Genomic DNA, 14,395 nt, shown 5'->3' with positions numbered 1-14,395 from the left:
GCTCGCAAATGATTGAGTCCAAATGATGAACTATATTTGAGTCACTGGACATTTGCAGAGATCCAAAAGTTGATATTTTGCCTTTACAATCTGTATAATTTATGTGTAGATACACATTTTAATTTTGACTTGCACCCACACAAATGAAAATCACCCTCCAGCCCTGCCTATCAGCTTACAGTAAACCAATATGTGCCGAGAAATGCACTGAACATATACAAAAACATAAATCCTTCAACTCAAGTTCGTTAGCATGAAGGAAAGGAAGGTGAAACTCGACATACTCTTGACCCACCGCGACACATGGTTGCCTGTCCCTGGTCTAAACTCACACCAGTGACACAGTAACTTAAATGGAGTCTTTTCTGCACCTAAAATTGAAACCAACAATTTCCTTTGGCATGACAGTTTGTCAAATGGAAACAGGGGCATGTAAGAGGACTCTTGGGTTTCAGGCGGAAGAGATGGTGGGATGAATCACTTGTTGGTGGGTGGATGAGCGAGTGGGGGTTTTGTTGCTGGGGGAGGGGGGGCTTAAATTCTTGGAGCAGTCAAGTACAATGTCATTCAGATCAGAAACCAGTGAAAACCGGCAGTTTTACAGCAGACTGCGGGACACAGAGCAGTGTGTACTGATAAAGCAGAGGAGACCACAGACCCGACACAAAGGTGCTGCATTGAGGCACAAGCAGAAATCTTGATTGCACATCGTGGGACAAGTGCTGAGGAGATAAAAGATGGGAGTGTACAATGAACAAGGGTAAGGGTATTGATCCTAATTTAGAGCCTTAGTGTAGGTACAGCGCATTTAAGAGATGGAAAGTGGACTTTAAGATGTTTTGTGTTCTTACTGCAATATAATTGGCACTTGGGGAAAACAGGATGAGGTTATATTGTACACATTATATATTTATAAAGTAATCAATAAAATAAATTGTGCAAATCTTTCATAGTTATTTCTAAATAAGATATACAAATTATGGTATGGCATGGCTTCAAAATCTATAATTTGTTCACATCTATTTAATTTCATCTTGTGACTGTATGTCGCAGGGCGGCCCTGGAGGAACCAGAGACCTACCATATGCTGATCCAAAAGAGCAAAGGAGGGTCCACCCGCCATCGCCCCATGTCAACCCGCCTCTCCCTCCACAGGCGGCTCAGCAAATGTCCCCCCAAAGCCATCTCCACTGACATGATGTTTGTGGGTCAGTTCCTGCATTAATACAGCTCTGACAAGAAGATTTCTGGTTTTTAAGATGGAGCCTTCACTGTGAAGAGAAGTTTTTGCTGTTTTAGTTCAGAAAAAGAGCAAATTGTCTTTTACAATGTGATACCTGGTATTATGAGGAGTAACCTTTAGAGCCACTAGAAACTTTCTTTTAAATCACTATGATGATGTCATCAGGTTTATCTCAGTTTCAGGTTTCCATTTTACGTCCCTTATTACAAGCCTTAAAATGTGAGAAGCTCACACAATGGTTAAGTAGTTTAAAATGAGTTGATTGTGACCTCGTTCACAGCAGGTGCTTAGACTTTGTTATGTTAGGAGATGGGCAGGCGATCTTCTTCTCAAGTGTTCCAGCAAGATATGTCAGCGTGAAGTGAGTCAGCCTGTGCCATGTGGCCTCTTATACCACTGTCTCACCTTTTACTGTAATTGCTCCAGCCTGTTCTGGGCAGTAGCATGTGATATAAAGGGTCTTCTGTTCATATCTAATGAATGTTTCATTAGATATGTATATTATGTAGACTCCAGGTCTAAAAAGCGAAGTCAATGCGCTAGTACCTTAAACCTGCATTCTATCTAACGACCATCAGGGGGCAACTCCACTGGCTGCAAAAACAAGTCTGATTTTATTGAAGTCTATGGGAAAATGGCCCTGCTTCTCACTTGATTTATTACCTCAGTAAACATTTAACTTGTGAGTTTATTGTCTCAATCACTAGTGTCAAGTCTTCTTCAATATGACATGATGTTCATCAATCCATCTGTGAATTTGCTGTCTCACAATTTTGTGTCCACTTTCATCACTCCTCTTTCGGCCAAGGATCGCCATGGAAACCACTCAAAACAGCCCAGTACTATTGGATCCTTGCCTAAGTTTGCTTTGTTTACTGTTTCTACTGCATTTAAAAAAAGAAGCCTGGTGTGAGATTTGACAGTGATATTTTTTTTATTTTTTTTAAGAGTTTAAGTAGTTTAAAGATTCTTCTTTTTTAGGAAATTCTTTCAGGAGCAAATGAAAGAGATTTATTTTCTTTTTATGGAAGCAGCACAAAGATAGGCCTGAAGAGACAGAAGATATGTTTCGACTGATAATTGTATTCATATAATCAGTGCCCTGTTTTGGTTTTCCATAGTCGGGGGATGGACCCAGGACGACCCATCCTGTTTGGTAGAGCAGTTCTGTCCTGAGTACAACGAGTGGCGAACAGCAGCACGCATGGTCAACAATCGAGGCAGTGTGGCTGTGGGCACACTGGATGGCCAGATCTACACAGTGGGTGGAGAAGACAACATCCGATGTTACAGCAGTGTGGAGAGGTGAGAGACAGTATACAGTTTCAAAATATCTTTATTAAAATGTATGCATTTGTGTGTGTCGTCTTACAGTTAATTCTGCAACTATATTTATCTTGAAATGTCTGCACTATATAATAACTTCAAATTTTCTCCTGTGGTTTTATCACTCGAAGCTTGAAGCTCTCTCACATCCTCATTTGAACAGATTTGGTTTATTTTACCACATGCTCCTTTGAATATCATGTTCCAGTTATTAAGCCAAACATCAAACTGCTGACTTTAAGAGTGGTTTTAATTGAAATTGTTTATTTTGGTTTGTGTCGATTTTCTGGTATAAGCTGGATACAGCTCTAATGAACCATTTCATTGCCTCACGCTGGTTGTGAATTTGTGTAAGTAAGCACGTTAGAGGAGGGGGAGATAGTTTGAAATACCAGTTGTCTCTTAACAAGTAAGAGCTTCTTTGCAGAGACAGTCAGGGTCTTTCAGAGGATTCCTCTCACGTTGATCTGTGGAAGATGAGGCCATGTAGCTGACCAAAGGTTATGGTCGAAACTAGGAAGGTATTGGACACGGAGAGACCTCTGGCCCACTTTATTGCCTGTACAATTTTATTTAACCAGGAAAGGGGCCTCAGTGAGAATAAAAACCTTTTTCACCTGGGCGTCCTGACAAAGATGGCAGCAGCAGCAAAATAAGATATAGAAGATAAAAAAGGCGTCACAGTGGTGCAGTGGTTAGCACTATCCCCTCACAGCAAGACTGGGTTTGAACCTGTGGGCGTTTGCATGTTGAATTTGTTTGCATGCAGGGTATACTGCATGGAGGTTAGGTTAATTGGTGGTAGGTGTGAGCGTAAGTGGTTGATTGTCTATATATGTCAGCCCTGGTTACCTGACCATTTACCCCACTGACCATGCTCTTTAAAATACATGTGCATTATCACTAGATTTGTTAGAGGAAAGAAGGATCCATTTTTATTTGTTGTTGTTGTTTACATCACTGAACAACAGAGGTCAGCGTTAAGGCAGAAATTAGATGAAGACCTTTTGACATTAAACACAAAATACAACCCTGAGCCATTTTTATTAACGAGCAGCAGACCACTCACACTTTTTAAGATTAGCCTCATCTACTCATGTTGCCTGGGTAATTAATCCTCATCGGCAGAGAAGGTCAAAAATAAAGTCACGTATACTCCTATAGCACATTTTGTCCCACTTCCTCTCCTCCTACTGTATCAGATGTCTCCAGGGGACCCGGCTCCGTTCCCAATTCCCACAGTCACTGCTTCAGTGAATGCCAGCCACCTAACCCCATAATGATCATGCCCGGCTGGCTGCAGACCAGTAGGGGGATGTCCTGCTCCCGACTGATCTGCTGTTAATGGTCCTAATCTCTGAGGGGTAGTTACAGCGCCGTTGTGACATTTCTGACGTCACTCAAGCAAAAACTTTTCCAATTAGAGGAAAGTGTTGTTTTGTGGGATGTGGGTTTTCCTCTAATGGCCTTGAAAGAAGAGGAAACAATTTCTGATGGGCTTCCAGTGGGGAGGGAACACTCTGGCAGATGTTTATAAAGACGTTCACACAGCCCAAATGCTTTCTTCCGGTGTGAACGTGTGTTTATGTGTGTTTCCCCAAAGCACACAGTGGCAATCAAACAAAACAAACCACTTGAAAAATAAATGTTTTCTATGAAAGCTTGCATCCGTGTTGGCTCTACTCAGGTTGTTATCACCAGCAGCTGATTTTACCCACCAACACTCCTTGACCTCCATCATGGCAGGTACAGCCCAGACACAGACAGCTGGAGTACAGATGTAGCACCCTTGAGCAGCCCCCGCAGAGGAGTGTGTCTGGTGGCAATGGATGGATACCTTTATGCTATTGGAGGACATGATGGCATCACTGCTATGAACACTGTGGAGAGGTACTATAGCATAAGTGCTTACTGAAGATAATTATCTTACAGAATTGACGGTGATTCCTCTTTTATAATCACTGTAAACAAATGAGACTGTGGTCAAGACGTCTCATCTACACTGAGTTTTAACACTTGTATTGATTATTTTCTCCATAAAATCCTCCAGTCAAAAGGTTTTTGTAAAGAAGATGAACATGTTTAGCACAGATTTTCTTTTTTCTCTCATTCCTAACATTATCTGCTACTGTTTCCTTGTTTGTGCTATAAGCAAAAACATACATCCGCTTAAAAATGAAGATTAAATGATCGTGGAACGAGTAGGCTGTGTCTTATACCAAGAATGAAAGTAATAATGACCTTAATTACCTGACATTTCACATCACTTTGAGAGCAATCTGAAGTGGCTGACTCAGAGGAAAGAAAAAAGAAATGATTCATTTGAGTTATGCAAGAATATGAATGATTGACGCACAATTTGTTAAATTGGTCCTGCTAACCTTCACGTCGTTGTTCTAGGTATGATCCAAAAATGAACACGTGGAGCAAACAGGCCCCGATGCTGACCAGACGCACCGGAGCAGTGGCTGCTGTGCTGGGAGGTCACTTGTATGTGATCGGAGGGAATGATGGTGACATGGCTCTGAGCTCAGGTGAGGGATATGATTACAAATTTATTATTATTATTATTATTATTATATATGTTTGAAGGTCCCCTATTGTATAAAGTGAAATGTCCATGTGTTTTTTGATTATAAAGCAGGTCTAGGTTCTATATTAATACTGAAAGTATCAAAGCTCTCAGTCCACAGGGAAATGCACACCGCCTGTATTCAGAAACTGATTCTTAAAATGAGCCATCAGGACTTTTTGTAATTTTGTGATGTCACAACAAAGCAGTTACTTCCCTCAGCCATGTTCCAAGCCCAGCCAACCTGGACCCGCCATCCAACTTTGCATGATTTGGTTTCTCTGAGTGTTTACCTGAAATCTGCTATACTTTATTCAATCACTCAGAAAACAGCCAGTCAATCAGAGGAAAGGTTCAGAGTCTCTCTTCTGATTGGCTGACTGACCTGTTGTTACTGGAGCTCCAGAGAGAAGCCTGAGAGAGGAGATGTAAAACTACTCATAATCTTTTTTGGTACTTAAAACCGCAAGTATACCTTCCTATGGATATCAACACTTCAAATAAAACAGTGGAGAAGTGTAAAATGTGGATATATGGGACCTTTAATATTTAGTGCCTGTTGAGTTTCTATGTGTTAATGTGACTTTGTACCACGGGCAAAAATTATACAAAGTAAAGAATACTAAATGAAAGGCACGTGAAGTGACACTGATCTCTTTATTCATACAGGAAAGTTACTCAGCAAATAGTTAACTGTTATTTTGCAAACTGAGTTGTTCCCACCATCATTTGAAATAATCCCAGCTTTCTTTGACAGTTCTTTGAGGTGTGGCAGCACATAACAACTAGCTGGACCTTTCATTTTCCTCCTGTATCCCACGTTCACAACCAAATCCAAGGACACAAACGCACACACACACACACACACACACACACACACACACACACACACACACATTTTTCAGCCCCTTGACCTTGCCAAAGATAAACAGGGGTTATGTTGTGCTGCCACTTGTCACTGACTATTTTAGTCTGTGAGAATTGCACATCACTAAAATTCCCACAACCTTTTTTTGGTTCCTATTGACTGCTTTAGAAAAACCATTGAAAAATTACAGTATTTCTGGATCATTTTAAAGACACTTTTATTTAAAAATAGCCAATACATTCATATCATCAGGATCTCTCTTTCTGACAGACACTTTCAGCTTTTCATGCACATCTAAAATTGTAATAGATCAATATAACCTGGACGTTTTTGAGTATAAATATAAACACTGGCTGCCTGTAAGGTACTGTTACTCATGCAGTGTATGTAGTTGAGTAATATATGGTATCTATGGCCTCTGACATCTGCTCTCCTCCAAATGTTTTCCAGTTGAGCGGTACAACCCCATAGATGGTACCTGGTTGATATGTGCTCATATGCTGAGTCCCAGGGAGAACGCCGGCTGCACCGTGTACCTGGGACACATCTACGTGGCCGGGGGCAAAGACGAACTCAACCTGGAGCTCTGTGCTGTTGAGAGGTTTGACCCTGAGACCATGAGGTGGTCACCTGTGAAACGCATGAGGCACAAGAGAAACAATGTAAGTAATGGATGATTGTAACACATAAGATTCCAGGGCTCCACTCTGATTTAACATTCAGGGTATACTTACATACAAATGATAAAAACAGGAGAGAAGAGATATGACTGAGGAAAGGACATAAGATATTTAAGTAAATGCTTAGGGTCTGGTTACTATATTTGGATTCCACAGTCTAAATGTTTTTTTGTTGTTGTTTTGTATTGTAATTATCGGTTCATTTAAATTTTTTGAGTTTCTGTATTGAATTTCATGGCAATCCATTCGTCTCTCAGAAAGAAATGTCACTCAATAGACCAAATGCCAACCTCATAGTGATGCTGGATGATCATCAGGCCACCACAGTAAAAAAAAAAAAATGAAGCATCAATACAATTAAATGTTGAGAGGTTTTGCTGGATGAATGAAAACTTTGCCCAGCCGGTGGCACTAGAAAGTCGCTAGTTAGGCTTCATCCTCCCTCATCCATCCAGTGGCTGTTGAGATCTTTCAGTCTGGACCAGAATGGTGAATCAAGTGACCGACAGTTCCAACCACAGAGCCATGTTGTTGGCAGGGCTGTATTGGTAGCATATAGTATTTTGTGTATTGTAATTGATGGTGTTACAAAAGTATATGATGGCGCAGTTTACCCTTTAAGGAAACCCCTGGACTGGTTAGCAATAGTCAGAAAAATCAAATCAACTCTTCTATTTAAACTCATTTGTTCATAGTTTTCTTTTTGTTTTTTAAAATAAAACACTTACTGTTGTGTGTCACGCCTCAGACATCCCTCATAGTCTTCAACAGTGCCTTGCTGGCTGTGGGAGGCTCTGATGGTGTCACCAATCTGAAAACAATAGAAGTTTACAGCCATGAAACCAACACATGGAGGTAAGAGGAAAAACCAGTGTGATGCTGCTCAGTGCTCATTGCTGTGGAGTTTTGTTTGTTTTTTAGTTTTTGCTGGACTTTGCCAAAAAATCACTCATCATTCAAATAACGCCCAAAGAAGCGAACATACATCTGTTTCTATTTCCTGTTAATGTGGTTTTGCAGGAAATATAAAAGCCATAACATCATTACGCTTTAAAAGGCTATGAATTGAATCACCATTGTGCATATCAGCAGGAGCAAACCACAATGTGGAAATCAATTTACATGGAAACAGGGGTAGGAGCTACACCATGTTTTATTTTTATAGCAGAGAAGGGTCCACTAAGTAAGAGTGAGTTGGAAAATATAAATCAAATTATGTATAATTAGATCCTTTATGAGGAAAAAAAAGTTTGAATCATTATACTATTATTTAAATGATTTACAATCGCAGTGTAAAGTTACACAGGACGCATTGTGGTACAGACATTGTAAAAAGGGAAAAAACACTTTGGTCAGTGTTTTCTGAAAAGATGTGATGAATAAAAAGAGGGAAGGACCAAAAAAAATTACTTTATATCAACAAGACAGTCTGCTGCTTACAGCCAGACAAATACATAGAGCCACTTTGTGATTCATGCACTAGCTGTATGTACAGCTTCTATATATTATATACGCCTTCAGGCTGCTCACTGAATCTGAGTGCTTCACTGTCTGAGTCGCACTGTTTCCCTCTCGATCTGTTTTTAGACACTTTGGAAGCATGAAGAGCAAGCACCCGGGAGGGAGAGTGGCTGTGCTGTTCTGAGTCTCGACAATGCACGAATTATATCAACAGGAGAAAGGAGAGATATAGCGCTAATGGATGTGCGCCGGGCTCCAGGACACATTGTGATATGGTTTAAGTAATGTACTATAATGACTGAATAATTAAGGAGCTCAATCCAAAATGAGACGTGCCTGCATTAGCCGAAGCTGGCAACCGCTGCTACAAAATGACTGTGAGCATTAATGCACATTAGAGGCCACCAGGATACCATTAAAGTTATGGGTCTTTGTCTTTTTTATGTCTCTAGCTTACATAACAGACCACTTCTATTGAGATGAATCAATGGCAAATAAATTCAGGTTGCACCCCCCCCCTATGAGCAGATCAAATTTTGGATAAACAGCCTTCAAGTACAGACTGAACATTGTAGTGACCTTATATTACACAAAGATAATCACAATGTGAGACACGACACAGTCATCTAGTGTTTTAAGGGATAGTGCACAAGTGGCACTTATGAATATTGTGATGTGATATTAATTCATGATTGTATTTATTAAGTATTAATGTGGAGTAGCAGGCATGAGGCAAAGATATGGATTGAAGGTTAACATGGATTTAATGCAGGTATTTTGTTAAAGAAAGTTCAGGATCTGGATGTAAAAGAAATTTTTAACCTCGATATATTGTACAAGGATGCTTTAGAGGTGAAAAACGGTGGCTGTTGGAAGTGCAAAAGGTCTACTGAATGTACTATGGCTCCTTTAAAAAGGAATATGGAGTAATGATTTTTTTGTTTGTTTGTTTTTTTAATGATGTTGATCTGTTTCTTTTACATGTAGATGTTAATATTAAGCGTGTGCCTCAGCTTCTGTGAATTTCCATGATGCCATTTTACAGCAAATGAGCCACAGCAGTACAGTGTTAACAAATTTACCCATATTTCATCATCTAGTTTGGGTAAACATTAACAGAACGGGTTGTAAAATAACTGAATCAACTGGATCAAGTTGTGGAAAAGGAATCTGTGGGAATAAAGATCCAAGTGAGATAAGCCAGTGAGTGAGATCTGACTGCTGGCATGGGAAAGCATAAGTAGCTGTGTGGGCTTTAAAATGATGACGCTCAGAGCTCTTTCCCCTGGAGAATAATAGGCTGAAATGTGGAGAGGCTGAGCACAAGCGACGCACGTAGAGCAACACGGATTTTCCGGAGAGACACACACCAGCCAGCTACGTCTCTCCCACTGGTCCCACTGCGAGCACAAAATGAATATTTTTTTCAATTTGAGAGGGACAGTTGTGAGGCAAATAGCAGAGGACAGAGCTGCTCCAGGTATGTTTTAACAGAAAAATAATACATGTTACCTAGTAAGATACTGTGAAGAAGACTTTGCATGTTGTGTATACTCCATCACTGATGTTGGATATTGTAAAGTTATGAGAAAAATGAATAAATAATTCATTATTTGGGGACTGTTGTGGTCTAATTCCAGTGCAGTGTTTTTAGGTAAATGTCTAAACAGGCCATTTAAAGCCTTGTCTGTCAGATTATGTTTTTAGTGACTAGTATGGTTAATCTCTTCATTCACAAGTGCCAACACAGTGGGGTAGAAAAGTTGCACTTTCAACCTCCTACCACCAGATGACTCTGACTGAAGAGGATAGTTTACGTGCACGTCATCGACACTAGCGTTTAAGCCCATGTAACCATGCTTATAAGGCAGAAGGAGTCTTTATTTGTCTACACATAAAACCATTGTCTTGAAACTTTGAAATCACAGACAAGTGTGACTATATTTGGCAAATGGGGTGCACAAACCCATCTGCTGTCAGGTTGAACCATTTCACGAAAAACAAAACAAAAAAAAAACAAAAAACAGCCTTAATACGAGAAGTTTCCTGACAGCCTCAAACGCATCAGCTTCCTCTGTATACACCGAATTATTTGAAGGTTCTCCAGTAGATGGCGAGGCACCCGTGGGTGACTTCAGGTTGAAAAACGGGCGCCCTCCTCCTGCTCTTTCCCGGGGAGGAAGAGGATGCTGATGCTGGCAGGAAAACATGGAAACAAACCGACAGCGAACACAACGCGCTTCCATGATGTCCTTATTTTAGCTGCGCTGGCCAATGTCAGGAGACAGGAACGGAGAAAGCCTCAAGAAGCGCGACTCAAGGTGACTTTAGGTGATTTTGCGATGTAGTAAGAGCAGCTGAAAAGGGTTACGGATTTATAAAAAAAAAAAAAAAAAAAAAAAAAAAAAAAGATCAGAAGGCAAATGGAAGATCAAGTTTATCAGTTCTTCCGCCGAGCGATGTAGTTCGTCGACAGTAGCAAACAAAGTTGTTGCTAAGCGACAATGAAGTCTTTCAGCATCGGTTGGCGTTTCTTGGGTCTAGCGCATTGATATTTAAATTAACCGTCAGGTGTGCGATTTCAACGGTTTCGAAGGCGTGTTAGCCAATCAGAGCTGAGGACCGGGACTAATTTCTCTCATAAACCTAAATAACCCGTCTTGCCAGCCCCTGGACAGCTGTGTAGCGCTGGCAGCAAGCTAGCCTGCCCGTATCCAGTGATCTCCTCACCAAGAGGCTCCACAGTGGATTGATTTAATTTAACTGAACCCCAAAGCTAACTCCGTTGGACTCTTGTTTGCCACCTGACCGGTCCAGTCGACGTCCCTCCCCCTTGTAATTGCCATTTTCCAATGATGACGGAGCCGTCGCAGGGACGCGTTGATGGCAAACACCCTCTGTCTCACAGGCAGCGCTGTGTGGACAGTGTTTGGAGGTCTTCTAAACCAAACCCATGTTTACGATGATGGGACCTCGGACAGAAGCGGGAACACAGCCAGGTAAACGAAGTTAGCAAGAAGTCAAACCGTGTAGCCTGCGCCTGAAGTTGTGGTGCTCATGTCTAAGTTTAGCTTCTCACTTTATATAAGTAAATAATCTATCTGTAGGCATTCACGTTGCCATTGAAGCCGAGGGGAGTTTGTGTTTGTGTTACTCTGAAGTGAACTCTCAAAGACTTAATATCGCGCAACTTGATATAACTTGAAATTATGTCACAAAGCTTGTGATACAATTTTGTTTCATTGTCTGTATTTCTAAATGTTGTGATATTATTGCCTAACGTCAGTCCTTAGTTTTGCAGTGGTGCTCAGATGGGAGTTTATTGTCAGCTTCTTATCCATTTGCAGACTTTTTAGCAAGGTGTCCCCCTAAGAATTATGTTAAAGTACAAGGCTCTGAAATATGATTGTAGTAACTAAATGTGAATGTGCAGCATGTTTCAATGGAAATAGTTTTTCAAGACTTTGTTTTGAATGGTTTGTGTTTCAGAGATAAACCATTGTGCAAATGGTAAATTTATTTTTGTGTAACCACAACGAAATCTTCCAAGACTACAAGATTAGAGTTGAAGAAAGCATAATTTCACATGCTTTATTAGTCAGTTTTGATTCCCTTGTTTGTTTGTTTGTTTGTTTGTTTGTTTGTTTGTTTGTTTATTCTCACCCTGGGCCTTCTTATTTATTTAGAAACCAATTTTTATCCCTGCCATGTATTTTGTCTCGCTTGATCTGTTTTCTTTGGTCGGAATCTGGAATTCTCTCCATTAAGAGGAGACTGTCTCTTACCGGGAGCAACTCTGTCTGCTATTATTGTGGTCACTTTGCTTCATCCATTAAGTCCGCTTTCAAAGGTTGCAGTCTCTGTATTTTCACAGGGGACTTGGTTTATTGTACTGGCAGGGCAGTCTAATCTCTTTTGGTTTTTTTTATTTTGTCACCTGGTTCTTTACTCTTCTGCAGTCACCCTCTTTATTTCCGCACCTCTCTTCTCCTCCGCTCCTTTCTCCTCTCCAACACACTCATTTGTCATCACCCTGAGGTTCTCTGCTTTCACTGATAATCAAGCAGAGCATGTCTCTGGGTTCTGTTAGCGCACTCAGGGCTGCCCACACTGTACTATGATGACCACACACACACACACAAATACACAGCTTTGTATTACTTACTTATTATTTTCTCTGTAGACACTTTAGATGGAAATCAAAGCAATCCCAACAGCATGTGATTCAACATGTAAAAACCATCTATAAAATAAGATGAACAGACATACACGATCAAAAGAAAGAGTGTACATTCTTACACATTCATACAGTGCATAGAGGTGTGATAGAAATGTCAGTGTCCTGTTTCTGACATAACTGGCTTCTCCCTCTTTTGCTTTATTGGCAGAAAATGGGTTTAACACCAGCTTGATAAGGGGATGCCTCCTAACCATGGCTGTACAAAATAAAACCCATATTCCAGAGTGCCTTCAGTAAACAGGTAGATAATAGATGACTGACCCACCTGAAATGCTACTTTCCACTTTAACAGAATATATACTGTAAATAATAAAACAGCATCAGTTGGGCAAGTGTAAGACAGAGAACACATTAATATTAAACCATACCATTGCATTAAAGTGTGTCCATGTAATCCAACTCCTTTTTTAAAGAGCAGCACGTTTCGTACGAACGCTTGCTCAACTCGAGTTGAGTTAAGCAGAGTTAAGCTGCGACACAGGCCGTGAAAGTAATCATGTTACATCCCCACCAAGTCTTAATAGGTGAATTTTAAATAAGTATGTTTAAACTCTCTCCCCGTCTGTCTTATCCCTCACTTTCTCTCTCTCGCTCACGTTTGTCACTCGAGTCCCCCCACAAGAGGCAGCCATGAGCCCTCCACGCCGATCATCGAGTTCCCAGGGTGACAGGTAATTTTACTGAAGCACTTCATTCCCCTGCATGTGACACTGAGTGACATGGTAGGAACACATATATGTACATGCACACACCGATTTGTTGCCAATACTGTCAGCGGTAGACGCACACATTTGCATGCACACATACTGTTATAAGTAGGTGCATAGTGTTTTTGTATTTGTCTCTGTAAATAACCTGTTCTGACAGTGTCCACTTTGGTGGCGGAAAAATGTTAGTTTTTCCCTTTTGAATAAAGTATGTGATTGTACATGTTGATTTGATTTAGTTTAATAATAAATGCATGTAAAATAGGACAGTTCGCCTACATCATCCTCATCATCTGGTTCAGTCTTTCATGCATGACTTGCTTTGACTCAGAAAATCAGATCCTCGTTTTGCAAACAAATCATCTGAGTTGTTTCCCCAGCTGTGTTTGACAATGTAGATAGAACAGCTTAGGAGTCAGACCAGTCTCTTCATTCAAGTGTTTGCATTGCTCAGATAAGGCAGAATGCAAACATTATCACTTGTCCTTTTCAGTGAATGCATGCCACATTTGCATGGAATCAATATGGAACAGATGAAAATTGGACTTTTTCCTTGCTGTAGGTTTTTCTTAAATAAATAAATAGAACATATGTCACAGCCTTCTGGATAATGGGTTTTTGCATTCATTTGCCTTTTATTCGCTGCATTACTGTACTGTAATATGAACCATTGTGATGTAACAGGCACTCTTAGCCTACCAGTGCAAAAGCTGGAATCTTGATGCACAGATGCTGCTCTCATCCTCGTACAGCAGGACCTCCACTGAGACCCTGCAGAAGAACAACAGCAGCAACTCGGGTGTTATTCTGGACATCTCGGCTCTCAAGATGGCAGACGTGGATTCAGAGGTGCCTCCTCTTCCACCTCGTTACCGCTTCAGGGACTTGCTGCTGGGGGACCAGACATTCCAGAATGATGACAGGTAGCATGACGAACACTATTACTGTACAGTATGAGGCGGCCCAGGGCTTTTCCTGGAGGGAGGGCTTTGTGTTTGTGTGTATGTGTGCATGCATACATCTGCTTTATGTTTAAATCTCCCTTGATACTTGAAACACTGTTGTCAGTGGTTAATGATAGTCCACACATTCCAGAAGTTACATTTATGTTGAGTGTTACAGACTACACTGCTTTCCCCAAGCTGCATCATGTACTTCTACTTGACTTATTGTTTTCCTGCATTGCCCAGAGTGACTTCTCACAACAACCCCCTAGAGAATGTGGCGGGGCTTAGCTGTTGGTTCGATGTGTAGGTGGGTACAGTAATGGAAATAGAAACAATTGAGTGAGAGGTTTT

General features: G+C 40.8%; 2 protein-coding genes across 4 annotated transcripts in view; both read left to right on the top strand.

The window, feature by feature from the left end:
* The first annotated feature begins 565 nt into the window (after nucleotides 1-565).
* LOC139624498 (kelch-like protein 20) lies at nucleotides 566-9,770 on the top strand. The gene is made up of 8 exons (XM_071483666.1): nucleotides 566-760; nucleotides 1,054-1,208; nucleotides 2,365-2,548; nucleotides 4,316-4,459; nucleotides 4,970-5,103; nucleotides 6,460-6,671; nucleotides 7,438-7,544; nucleotides 8,277-9,770. The coding sequence occupies exons 1-8, from the start codon at nucleotides 738-740 to the stop codon at nucleotides 8,332-8,334; spliced, it is 1,017 nt and encodes a 338-aa protein (XP_071339767.1). The 5' UTR covers nucleotides 566-737; the 3' UTR covers nucleotides 8,335-9,770.
* The window catches only part of kcnt1b (potassium sodium-activated channel subfamily T member 1b), a 71,628-nt gene continuing 65,614 nt past the window's right edge, over nucleotides 8,382-14,395 (top strand). For 2 of the 3 annotated variants that reach the window (XM_071483665.1, XM_071483664.1), the window contains exons 1-3: nucleotides 8,382-9,630; nucleotides 13,001-13,061; nucleotides 13,850-14,020. In XM_071483665.1, coding sequence (XP_071339766.1) covers nucleotides 9,564-9,630; nucleotides 13,001-13,061; nucleotides 13,850-14,020 — 299 coding nt within the window. In that variant the 5' untranslated portion in view covers nucleotides 8,382-9,563. Of the gene's footprint in view, nucleotides 9,631-9,916; nucleotides 11,150-13,000; nucleotides 13,062-13,849; nucleotides 14,021-14,395 lie in introns of those variants that run through there. The other variant, XM_071483661.1, reaches the window with a different exon arrangement.

Source organism: Trachinotus anak, unplaced genomic scaffold (assembly GCF_046630095.1).
Source record: "Trachinotus anak isolate AG129_WGS33_773 ecotype Australia unplaced genomic scaffold, CSIRO_AGI_Tana_v1 ptg000008l, whole genome shotgun sequence".
In the NCBI taxonomy this organism is placed as follows: domain Eukaryota; kingdom Metazoa; phylum Chordata; class Actinopteri; order Carangiformes; family Carangidae; genus Trachinotus; species Trachinotus anak.
The sequence above is the reverse complement of the archived record's forward strand: the minus strand, read 5'-3'. Positions and strand labels throughout refer to the sequence as shown.

Excerpts from the sequence above, each read along its gene's own strand:
- LOC139624498 (XM_071483666.1), top strand. The coding sequence starts at position 738 with ATGGGAGTGTACAATGAACAAGG. Across the intron at positions 2,549-4,315 it reads TGTTACAGCAGTGTGGAGAG|GTACAGCCCAGACACAGACA; the intron begins GTGAGAGACAGT and ends CCATCATGGCAG. Across the intron at positions 4,460-4,969 it reads GCTATGAACACTGTGGAGAG|GTATGATCCAAAAATGAACA; the intron begins GTACTATAGCAT and ends TCGTTGTTCTAG.